The following is a 13195-nucleotide window of genomic DNA, read 5'->3' as shown; positions in this document are numbered from 1 at the left end:
GATTTAACAGAAGTACTCTGTCATAACACGTTACATAAGGAAAAAAGAAGTAAATATATTTCTTATGTAGTTTATCGTAACAAGAACTATATTTACATTCAGTTAAATTAGGAAATATATTTTATTTTTATGTATTAAATTATGTATCAAGGTACTGGATGTACAACGAAAATTCTAATCTTTAAGAATTATATAATATAGTACAAATGTAGTTATATATACCTGTATATGCAGGAATTGTAAAGAGTAGTATGTTCTCATGGACATGGTGGGGAGGGGGACACCACACACTAAGGCCTGTCGGGGGGGTAAGGGGCTGGGGCAGAGATAGCATTAGGAGAAATACCTAATGTAGATGACGGGTTAATGGGTGCAGCAAACCACCATGGCACGTGTATATCTATGTAACAAACCTGCATGTTCTGCACATGTACCCCAGAACTTAAAGTATAATAATTTAAAAAAAGAGTAATATGTTCCATGCTATATTATTTCTATAAATATCACTTCTCTCAAGCATCAATTTAGAGATTTATATTCCATCAATTGTTGATGATTATGCTTAAATGTAACCATCATAACTTATAAACAAACAAATAATGCCTTCCATATACTTAGTATACCTCCATCAGGCTCTAGACTCTGCATCTTTAATCTGGAGCCTAACTGTGCTTAATGGGATTTTAGAAGCTACATTAACAGACCAGTGTCTAAATTTGTAATTGTAAGGCATAATAATTTCTCTCAGAAATCCTTTACTAAACATGCATTAGCCATATTCACTGAATAAATATTTAGTTTGGAATTATGTGCTCTGTGCCAGGCAATATTCTACATACCAGCGATACCAAAGTGAACAAAAGAGGCCAAAATCTTCCAGAGGCTACATTGGTGTGCATGTCTATCTGCACCTCACTTGGACTTCTCATAATACTTAGCCTAGTGACTTGCTGGATGTGGTAGACTACCAATGGCCTCCAAAATTCAGCCCATGTCCTAATCCAGGAAATGTGTGAATGCTACTTTATATTAAAAAAAAAAAATCTTTGTAGATGTGATTATGTTAAGGATCTTAAGATAGAAGATTATCCTGTATTATCTAATGTAGCCTAAATACAATGACAAATGTCCTTGCAAGAGAGTCAGAGGGAGATTTTACACACACACACACACACACACACACGAAGGCAACATTACCACCGAGTCAGAAATTGGAGCCAGGCAACCACGAAACCAAGAAATGCCTGCAGCTTCCAGAAGCTCAAAGTGGCAAGAACTGGATTATCCCCTAGAGCCTCCAGAGCGGGTACCCTGCTGACACCATGATTTCAGCCCAATGATGCTGATTTTGGACTTGCAACCTCCAGAACTCTGAGAGTATAAATTGTGGTTTTGCCGCCAAGCGTATGGTAACCTGTTATGCCAGGCACAGGAAAGTAATAGAGTGCTCCATTCAAGTTTGAAAACTAAATAAATTGCACGATGAAGTCTAATGTTTAGGCTGGCCTTACAAAAAGGAAAAAAAAAAAAAAAAAGAAGACCTCCTTTTAATTTTTCTCTTCAAGAAAAATACAAAGGGAACATACATTAAGTAGTTATAGGTTAAATGTGCTACACTCAACAAAATGTCTAGTTATCAAACCTCTCAAATGTTTCCTACATACATAAATATATGAAAACACATACAAACATATTGCATAAACATTAAGTGTTTAAATAGTTTACATGAGATTTATTCTTTTGGTAAGGCGTACAGTAGCTTGATATGTTTAATTCATTAGTGAAGATAATCCAACCATTTGTGGCTGTTTGACTTGTGCATTTTTCTGTTCACCTTACTTGTGAGTATCCCAGTAGAATACAGAGCATTTATTATAATAAACTTCTCTACATACAAGACATTTTTTTTTTTTTGAGATGGAGTCTTGTTCTGTTGTCTAGACTTGAGTGCAATGGTGTGATCTCAGCTCACTGTAACCTCCACTTTCTGGGTTCAGGCAATTCCCCTGCCTCAGCCTCCTGAGTAGCTGGAATTACAGGCACCCGCCACCACACCCAGTTAATTTTTGTATTTTTAGCAGAGATAGGGTTTCACCATGTTGGCCAGGATGGTCTCAAACTCCTGACCTCAGGTGATCCACCCGCCTCAGCCTCCCAAATTTCTGGGATTACAGGCGTGAGCCACCGTGCCCAGCCTAGGCACAGTTTTACATTGTAAATTTTCTCCTGAGACGGTGAAATGTTTAATGCATTTAAACAATTACAAATGCTAATATTACAAAAGAAGTTGTTTAGATATTGTTGCTGTTTACTAATTAGTAGAAAAAAAAAGAACATTAAATTTGAAATATGTTTTTGAATTCACCACACGAGAACATTTTTCTCTAAAGATTTTTAAAGATAAGAATGCTTCAATGGGATTAACTCTAGATTACTATTGCCCCAATCCAGTATTTTTTCCAAAATGATAAATTTGTAAGTTATAAATTCTTACCTTTCAAGCATAAGGTATGTGTGTATAATTGCTTTCTTTACCCTGAATACTGATTAGCTATTTGTCTACAAGATCACAGTGACAGAAAAGACATATCGAAGAGACAAAACTATAAATCAATCATTCATTTAATTTGAGTGTATTTTTAAGAAAATATTAAATAATTTTTATATGTCAAAGGCAAATCCTGGGGACTCAATTAATTCTTAATATTTTTATGGAATGCATCTCAAAATTAATTTGCATACTGACTTAAAGATGAAATCAGAAATTTGGCAAATACACTATCCAAATTGCATTCCTGGACAAGAGGGGAGTATTTTGAATTCCTAAATAACCCCTCTCTTAATTTTAAATAGACATCATCTTAGAAAAAGTTGAATGTTATTGGAAGTCTGTTGCTAGGATGAATTATTCCAAACTGGTAGTTATTGTCAAAAATGATTTATGACAAGTGCTCTGTCAAAATAAATGTAGTGACCACAGCAGGAGGTATTGCCTTGTGTGACTCTACAAAGAACTTTCTTTCTTTCATTAACTTCAACTTCTGGTTGCTATGGCATCCGGTGACAACCATAACTTTTAGAAATTATCACCATCTGCCCACGCCCCTTCTAAGGTTACACACAAGCCCACTCAAGCAGCCAAAATAACACATAAAAATTCCACAAGGAATCTCAAAGTTTGTTGTTTTGTTTTGTTTTTGTTTTTGTTTGAAGTATAGATACCTAAATTCTTAAATATTAAGACTGGGAAAATACATTTAAAAAAAAAATAGTCTTTTTTTCCTAAGAAAACAAATGCACCCCGGGGAAAACTATTATTTAACTCCAATGTTCGATACTTGAAAAGAAACAATAAAAGAATGATTAGGATTGAATCAATAGGTGTTTTTTTGTTTGCTTGCTTGTTGTTTTGTTTTGTTTTTGAGACAGAGTCTCACTCTGTCGCCAGGCTGGAGTGCAGTGGCGCGATCTTGGGTCACTGCAACCTCTGCCTCCCAGGTTCAAGCGATTCTCCTGCCTCAGCATCCCGAGTAGTTGGGATTACAGACGCACACCACCATGCCCAGCTAATTTTTGTATTTTTAGTAGAGACGGGGTTTCACCATGTTGGCCAGGATGGTCTCCATCTCTTGACCTCATGATCCGCCTGCCTCAGCCTCCCAAAGTGCTGGGATTACAGGTGTGAGCCACTGTCGCCCAGCCGATCAATAGGTATTTATAAATTTGTCTAATTTAATCCATTTTCTTTTCACAGGACAAAGTTAGGCAACTTTGAAGATACATTTAGATCTTTTTATCGTTTTCAAATGTTACTTCTCAGAATACAAAAGTGCAGGCCAATATTCATAAATAAAGTCCTGCAAATTTAAAAGTCTATATAATCATATTTAGTGATATTCCCCCAATACACTAACGCATTCGGTAGACTGTTCTGGGAGAAAGATGTTACATGCTTCTTGAGAATTATAGAATTCATTTAAGATCTTTAGATTTCCAGTTAATGTTTTAAGACAGTAAAGATACGTTGCTTAGTATATGAAGACATTACTCTGTATTCCCTAAAATCTAAACTTCTGCATCTAGAAAAAATTTACTTAAAAAGAGAAAAAATACTGAATATATGAAGGTAACACCATTCATGTGCAATAGTCAAACTTCTGGCAACCTAAAATCTTTGGACTAGTGTTTAAAAGTTGAAAGTAAGCAAAATAGTAGTGAGCTGGCTCACACACCCTGTTCTAAAGCAATTCACTGAAGTTTACAGGCACTAAACCAACTTCCTTCCTTCCTTTCTCTCTCTCTCTCTTTTTCTGTCTCTCTTTCCCTCCCTCCCTCCCTCCTTCTTTTTTCTTTTCTTTTCTCTTCTCTCTCTTTCTTTCTCTTTCTTCTTTCCCTTCCCTCCCTCCCTCCCTCCTTCCTTCCTTCCTTTCTTTTCTTTTTCTCTCTCTCTCTCTCCCCTCCCTGCCTCCCTCCCTACTTCCTTCCTTCCTTCCTTTCTTCCTTCCTTCCTTCCTTCCTTCCTTCCTTCCTTCCTTCCTTCCTTCCTTTCTTTTCTCTCTTCCTTTCTTTTCCTTCTTTTCTTTTCTTCTCTCTCTCTCTCTCTCTTTCTTTATTTCTTTTCTTTCTGACGGAGTCTTGCTCTGTCGCCCAGGCTGGAGTGCCGTGGCGCGATCTCGGCTCACTGCAACCTCCACCTCCCGGGTTCAAGAGATTCTCCTGCCTCAGCCTCCCGAAGCTGGGACCACAGGCCCCCGCCACCGCGCCCAGCTAATTTTTTGTATTTTTTTTAGTAGAGACGGGGTTTCACCGTATTATCCAAGATGGTCTTGATCTCCTGACCTCGTGATCCGGCAGCCTCGGCCTCCCAAAGTGCTGGGATTACAGGTGTGAGCCACTGTGCCCGGCCTTAAGATTTTCATATGTAGTATAAAAGATTTTCCTATGTCATTCCCAAGTCCCAAATTTTCTAAACAGAAATCTTTATTATTCAGTTAAACATAAATAAGCAAGGATTAACCAAGTACTACCTATTTCATTTTTCCAAATCTCAAATTGGAATTAGAATATCAGGCAGTAGGATTCAGTTACTTGAAAAACATGATTAAACAAATTGAAATGATAATAGCCGCCTTGTAATTGGGCAATTTTCAGCTATTGATTTCATTTTTCTGTATCTCAATTTTTCATGCACAAAATTAGTATAAAAATATTTTCATGGAATTTTCAATTATTTACTATTAAAAATTTTGGTGGCTAGGTATGGTGGTTCATGCCTGTAATCCAAGAATTTTGGAAGGTCGAGGCAGATGTGTCACTTGGTTCCAAGAGTTCAAGACCAGACAGGGCAACATGAAGAAACCCCATCTCTAGAAAAAAAAATACAAAAATTAGCCAGGCATGGTGGACTGTGCCTGTAAGTTCTAGCTACTCAGAAGGCTGTGGTGGGAGGATCTGTTGAGCCCAGGAGGTCCAGGCTGCAATGTGCCATGACTGAGCCACTGCACTGCAGCCTGGGTAACAGAGGGAGACCCTCTGTCTTAAAAATAAAAGTAAAAATAAAAACTATTGCTGCCTTGCTGAAAAAAAACATTAAATATATAAAATGAACAAATAGCTGAAATAGCTACAAATTCAACTCAATGATTTTTGTTAAATGTCCACAAAGGTGAATGAACTGTTTAGACATTACTGCAAAAATAAAGATGAGTTAGAGACAGTCATTGATGTCAAGAAACTTCCACCCAAATATGAAATATGAAATAAGATTACTCCATGATTATATTAGAGCACACAGAAAGACAAATGTTACAAAGAAAAATAAAATACTGATACAGGAAATTTAGAGAAAAAAGAAAAACTCTCTTCTCATCTTGCCAGATTACCTTTATTGCATCAGCTGTATTATAATACATGACATTTATAAGTTCATATGTATATTTCCTCAATATACATATGATAAAGAAAAGCAATATAAATACTATATATTATATAATAATATCAGCAATATTTTAATTTGCTCATGTATCTGGCTCATTTCCTGACGAAACAATAAAGATGGGCAAACATATGTTTCCGTAAATAAAATAATTAATAAGCCCATTCAGGTGGTAGAAATCAAATGAATGAATTTTGCTCCAGTGCATTATTAAATTTGTTTACGGTATGGAGCTTATGCAGTCAAGACTATTCTTTTACTTACACATTTTCAAAATTCTAGAAATAGACATTTTTCAAATGGTTTAGTTTGCAAAAAATGACGAGACATTTCTATTCAACAGAGTTACTGTCTTTTGTTTGGATGCATGTCTATCAGTTTCTGGAATGCTAAACAAATTTAAAATCCAAAGACCTGGGTTTGAATAACCACTGACAGCTACAGCTGAGTGACCTTGAGAAAGTCACTGATTTTCTCTGAACTTCGATTCCTTAATAAGACAATAGGAGGCCGGGCGCGGTGGCTCAAGCCTGTAATCCCAGCACTTTGGGAGGCCGAGACGGGCGGATCACGAGGTCAGGAGATCGAGACCATCCTGGCTAACACTGTGAAACCCCGTCTCTACTAAAAAATACAAAAAAAAAAAAAAAATCGCAGGGCGAGGTGGCGGGCGCCTGTAGTCCCAGCTACTTGGGAGGCTGAGGCAGGAGAATGGCGTAAACCCGGGAGGCGGAGCCTGCAGTGAGCTGAGATCCGGCCACTGCACTCCAGGCAGGGCGACAGAGCCAGACTCCGTCTCAAAAAAAAAAAAAAAAAAAAAAAAAAGACAATAGGAATGATAATTTGATGTTTGATATTTGTGGCAGGATTAATTAAAATAACCTCTAGCACTGTGCTCAGTTAAGCTTTTGTTTTATTTTAAATAAAGAAAAGATGATAATCATAATGTAATTTTGAAATAAATTATCTCAGTAACATTATCTTAGTGTGCACAAAATAAAATTGATGTGTGTAAATATTGATTTACAGGTATATATAAAAGCTATGACATTGGCTGATTTTTAATATTTTTTGGCATAAGTGAGTAGCAGTCTTACCTGTTGGTGGAATTATCCCAGGAGACATGAGACCAGGGACAGAATGTGGCATGATGTGAGAGTTCTCTGGGGAGGTGACACTTTGAGTCCTCTTAGGAGGCCTTCCAGGTCTAGAACTGAAACAAACAAACAAAAAAATTTTACAATTAAGCTGTTGTCTTACACATCATTTCAAAGTTGTTTCAAGTGGTAACATGGACTGTAAATAAATTTGTTTCAAGGACGGTTGCTTTTGCAGTTAGATGTAATAGACTTCCATCACTAATTAGATTACATGCTGAATTCATTTTCCTCATTGAAGATCAGCCACTCCTGATGCATAATTCATAGCCTGCACCTCGTTACCTGCTTCTTCATATTAATATCTATACACAGTTTGAATTGCCTCGTTTGCATATGCTAAAGTTCTGCATGCAGCCTTCAGCACGAAAATTATGCACTAACTTGTAATAATTATTACAGTCAGCCTGCTATTGATTTATGAGACTTTTAAAAACCAAATATGTGTAGTACTTGTAATGAATGATATTTTAAGGTTCTTCAGGAAATTAAAAGGCAATGGCTGCCTAAGGAAATGTTCTGCTTGTTTGATTTAATACTACAGTTAGCTGGGAGGTGGAATGAAAGAGTGATTCAGACCTATAGCACATTTTTCGATGATATGTTTTATTACTTCGCACTGCTAGCCTGATATCCAGATGATAAATGACAATACATATCTAATGTGTGAAAAGGTCTTGCAATTTCTTTATTTTTTGTCATTTAAAAGATAAGTCAAGTTATCATTTAACCCTTATTCTATTTAAGTGAACATCCCCCCACTAAGTTCCCCTACTTTTAATATACTAAAATGTACTTGAAAGGCTTAGGATTATTTGTAGGATATCATTAAGGAACTGCCAGTGTAGCATCTCATACCTACCTTTAGGATAAATAAAAATACTTCGTGTTTTAGCAACACTGTACTTTACATGCCCATTACTCAAGATTAATTATTACAATTATAAAAGCAGAGGTAGAGACAACTATTTGCAATCATTAATGGAAAACAACCATTGTACATAATCTTACAATTTTTGAAAACAAAGTTTTAGCATCGTGTTTTCACTTTTTGCCTCTGTATCATAAATGTGCTTTTATGAAATGCTCTCCTATCATTTATTTGGACAAAATGTGCCTAAATATTTCAAAACTAACAGATACAGTCTCATAAAGAAGCATTTTCATGTTTTGCCTTTGCTGAGATCCCTAGACTTATCAGAAGATTCAAAGACTTTATCTATTTAATTTAGGTAGGTAATGTATGTGGTCATTGAGCAAATAATTGCTAAGTGCCTGCTGTTTTCAAAGAGGTGCACTATTTAGGAGAATGGGTTCTTAGACTTCAGAAGTTTGCATTCTTGCCAAAAGGGAAGAATCTGGTGCATAAACAACTATGATGCAAATTGTAATGTGCTAAATCCCATAAGAAAGTTGCAATCCGAATACTAATTGGAAGTTAGGATGGATGATGATATTACCATGTCATGGGAAGGAAGAAGGCAGGGGGAACATTAGAAGAGAATTCTGAAGGAGAGTTAAGCATGGAGAAGAAAAGAATAGAAGAAAATTACACTCCAGTGAGAATGTGAGAAAGAAATGAAAGCATGAAAAATGTGTGGTTATACAGGATTGTTTCAAATGAGGTCAAACAAGTCAAATAGGAAGAGGAGCAGTGATTGAGACTATCAGAGTTATTGCCTAGGGCTAGATCCTGGAGGATGTTGGAAAAATAGCAAGACTGTTTGCTTGTCTTTCTGTTTTGTTAACCAATAGGGATATTGCCCTGCTTATTGTTCCTGAAGTATCTCTCAAGCTACTTCCTCTTATTATTACTTTCTCATGATTACTCCTCATTCTCAGTTGGCTTTTTAACTCTTGTTACTTGTCTGTGGTCAATCAACAGCCCTCTGATAGTATCCATTTTCCTTGAGTGATTTCTTCTATTAGCATCACTTAGATGTTAAGGGCTAAGGGCTAAATATATATCTACAGACCATATCTTTCTCCTGGGATTCAGACAGATTAATGCTTATGTGCTGGAAATCTCTGCTTGGATGTTCTATAATAATCTAAGACTCAGCTTGTCTAAATCTGAACTCAGCATCTATCCCATTAAAACCCATTTTGCTTTTCCCTGGTTCAGCAAAATGGAATCTAACTGACTAAGCCAAAAATCCAGGAGTCACTTGTGGCTTTTGTATACTCAAATATTACCTTTCTGAGGATATCTTTCTAATCTATTTTCTCTTCTATGTCCCCACTCTTACCTTTCAGATCAATCCCTCATTCTTGATACATGGTTACAGCTCTCCAAACCTTCCAAGACATACATTCAATTTTGTCCCACTCCAGAGTCTAGAGTCCAAAGTCTAAACAACTCTCCATGCCAATTCCAGGAGGATTTTTATAAAATGCAAATTTGACCTTGCTTTCCATTTGTTTAAAGATATCAATGGTTCCCTACTGGATTCACAATCCTTGACATGGCACCAAAACCATTTCAATACTTGATCCCTGCTGACTTTTTCAATTTCAACATTTTATTCCTACATTCATAGCTTATATTTAGCCTTAATCAGTTTCTTAACAGTTTCCTGAGTGGCTGTGGTCTCCTATTACACTGTCTTTAAAGACGCTTTGCCATCAATGCCCTTTTCTATGCCACCCCATCCTCATTCCCATTTTATCTGACTAAACCTGCCTACACTTTAACCATCCTTCTTACCAACCACTTCTAGTTAGTATTTTTTCTATGCTCTATGATAGAGCATGGGGAACCTATAATTCTTCCTGCACTGATTGCAATAATCAGATTATTTGCTTATCTCCCAAGGCTACTTGACAGAAATTGCACAAAATATGTCTGTGTGTCCTTAAAATGTAGCCCAGTGTCTGGTTCACTCTATGTAGTAAAATAATAAAAATAATAATAATAACCCTATTTGTAAAGCCATTTCTCCCAAATTTCTCAAGTATACTACCTTGTCAATTCCAGGGTCATAAAGTTTCCAAGAAACAAAAAGTAAGGCACAAAAAGAGTCTGAAACTTTAAGTCTAAGCATAATGCTAGATATACATCTCAAGCCCAGAGAAAATAGAATAGAGGTTTTGGGAGATCTCAGTCAAGATGCTACAGAAAAAGTGGGAAAGGAAAAGGAAGTTAAAAGATTGGAAATGTACAGCCCTTTAACTTGTTTTGCTTTTAAAGAAAATCAAACTACTTGGGAGTACTTTATTATTCTGACCACAGGAATTGTCCCCACAGCCCTCACTCTAGAAGTGAAGTGAGGCTAGTAAGTAGGAACACTTTAATTCATGCTGTGATTAGAATAGACCCGTTGGGCTCCTTTCACCACAGATATCTCCTGCCCAGTCTATCACATTGCCTCAAATTCCACCAATAGAGATTTATTGCTTTCAGTCTTTAAGCTTTAAGTTCTTTTAAAACCTTTCATTAAAATGCAAATACTCTCGGTGCTGGTAACACCCTAAAGCCATCAGCTAACACCCTACTGGGGATTACTTTCAATTAGGTGAGAGCAAGGTCTTGGGATACCTTTGCGAAGAATGAGAGGGACTGAAAGAAAATACTTGTAGGGACAAGTAAATCACTTACTCTTTTGCCTAAGAACAGGACAACAACTATGAACCTCTCCTTGGAGTTATTCCTAACTTCTTGGCTGAGGAGAAGTTGGAAAATTTATTTATGAACAAGACTTTCCTCTATCCCTTCATGACCTACAGTTAGGTCCCCTTATTGACAGGCTCGATATTTTATCCTTACTAGAATCCTGGTCACTAACTCCTAAGGTATTTGAATGGGACTTCAGGGATGATAATTGTAAAATAAATGAATATTTAAATTTCTTTCAAAGGCATTTTAGGGAACCTTGCAGAGAACATGAGTAATACTCTGGCTAAAATCACAGATTTTATGGCCTGGATTGATCCAGCTATGATATTGGTTCTACCAATGTACTAGAAGCTGTAGACTTGACCAAGCTACCTAACTTATCAGAAGATTTGATGAAATCAGGATTTCTTTAATAAACATTTGGTATGCTTTGTTAGAAATAAGTTATTCTTAAAAAGAAAATACTTAGAAAAACAAAAACTTAACTGAAAAGAGGAAGCGAAACAATGAAAAAAGCATTTTCTTTTGCAACGTTCAATTGCCTCAATGTAGCCACTATCAACCCATCATTTTCTACAACGGTGACCCATTTCTATCCCAGAGGATTAGAGCAAGGTGAACTCTCCAAGCTCTAATCAAACAGAAGACCTCACTTAAATAATTATACTTAATAGCTTGAATAAAATCACAATTTATGATTTTGGTAATTGTTTTTGCCAGCTTCAGGCATTAGCCGTAGTACAGTCTTTAGTATTTTCAAGCATCTGCATTAAAAGAGGAAAGCAATAGCTTAGAGACGTCCACATCCACATTTAATATCCTAAACACTAGGGAACTCACCCAAGCGCACTTTCTCCTGCAGTTCTAAATAAAAAGCTTACCCACCCACTCCCATTCCCACCCCACCACACACAGACAGATCGCCAGAGGGGTCTTCTTTCTTTAGTTTATAACACTAAATCAATCTCATGCTAATTTCAGTCTCTCTCCTACAACTGTACAATGTTTACTAACTTTTCCAGGTGCATTTATTATTTTTATTTAAAGTGAAGTCAAAGTTGAACTTAACAAAAGTTATAGTAATTAATAAGAAGCTTAGGGCGTCAAAAGAGCGAGAGATGTTAAGAGTACATTATAGAATTTTCAATACTCAATATTCTCTGTGGACATCATCTTTTGTTAATCTCTTCAGTAGTTTTGGAGAAATTAAGCTCAATTCTCTTTCTAAGAGTTGGGGCAGAGAAACAAATAAAATTCAGAAAATAAAAAAGAATAAAAGATAAAAAAAAAAAACCTGTGGCATCTACATATTGGAAAATATGAAAACAGCTGCCCAGCAGAAATTTTAAGTCCAAATCCTACCTGCCTGGAGAAAGGAAAGAAAAGTTCCATTCAACCATTCATTCATTCATTCATTCATTCATTTCCCAGGAGGAAAGAGCTACTGTATACAAGCACAGGGCTGGACATTAGGGTTTCAATAATAAAGACACAAGTCCTTCTATGAAAAGGACGATAACATTAGATAGTCTGTGGGGTAAGTGCAGTAGAAGGATATATGGCAGCAAATGAGCACTGAGATTAATCCTGGGACACAAACAAGCATTTACTAGTGAAAGTAACTTGCTCTGCTAATCTACAAGAGCTCATTTGCCCTCTCCAATCTATTTACCCAAGGAAAGCTCCAACTCTGTGTTTATATTCTCCATATTTTTCTCTAGTAAACTGCTTCTACAAAACCGAGAGGTTTGCAAACTTTATATATGTACGTATGTGTATATTATACATTATATATATACATATTAATAATTTATTTCTAATGGGAAAGTTACAATTTGCTTAATGATTTGCATACCCACTTGAACATTATGGAATCATGAAGAGCCGTGTTTATAAGTGTATGATAGCACAGGGGAATGCTTACATTCTAAGTAACATGAAAAAGCAAGATACAAACCTGCAGATATGGACATATCAGAGCACAAGAGACAGAGAAATCAAGTAAAGGAAGCAATAAATACACAGAAAAAAAGACTGAAAGGAAATATGCTAAAATATTGAATGCTTATCTTTGAATTTCTGAAGGGAGAGTTACTTTTTTTTTTTACATTTGAAGATTTTAGTTTCTCTGTCATAAACGTACATTATATTTAAAATATAAAAACATCCTTTTTTTCTTTTTTTAACACAAGGTCTCACTCTGTTGCTCAAGTTGGAGTGCCGTGGTGTGAACACAGCTCACTGCATCCTTGACCTTCTTAGGCTCAGGTGATCCTCCCCGCTCAGCCTCCTGAGTAGCTGGGACTACAGTCACACACCACTTTGCCCAGCTAATTTTTGTACTTTTTGTAAAGCGTGAATTTCACCATATTGCCCAGGCTGGTCTCGAACTCCTGGGCTCAAGCTATCCACCTGCTTCAGCCTCCCAAAGCGTTGGAATTACAGGTGTGAGACACTGCACCCCAACATAAAACAAACTTTTAAAAC

At 36.4% G+C, this 13195-nt stretch overlaps 1 protein-coding gene across 1 annotated transcript in view; it reads right to left on the bottom strand.

Moving 5' to 3' along the window:
* DACH1 (dachshund family transcription factor 1) overlaps window positions 1-13195 on the bottom strand; it is a 433308-nt gene that overhangs the window by 243059 nt on the left and 177054 nt on the right. The window contains exon 2 of the mRNA XM_011932161.1: window positions 7033-7148. Within this exon, the coding sequence (XP_011787551.1) occupies window positions 7033-7148 (116 nt within the window). The remainder of the gene's footprint in view (window positions 1-7032; window positions 7149-13195) is intronic.

Source organism: Colobus angolensis, unplaced genomic scaffold (genome assembly GCF_000951035.1).
Source record: "Colobus angolensis palliatus isolate OR3802 unplaced genomic scaffold, Cang.pa_1.0 Scaffold94, whole genome shotgun sequence".
Classification (NCBI taxonomy): domain Eukaryota; kingdom Metazoa; phylum Chordata; class Mammalia; order Primates; family Cercopithecidae; genus Colobus; species Colobus angolensis.
The sequence above is the reverse complement of the archived record's forward strand: the minus strand, read 5'-3'. Positions and strand labels throughout refer to the sequence as shown.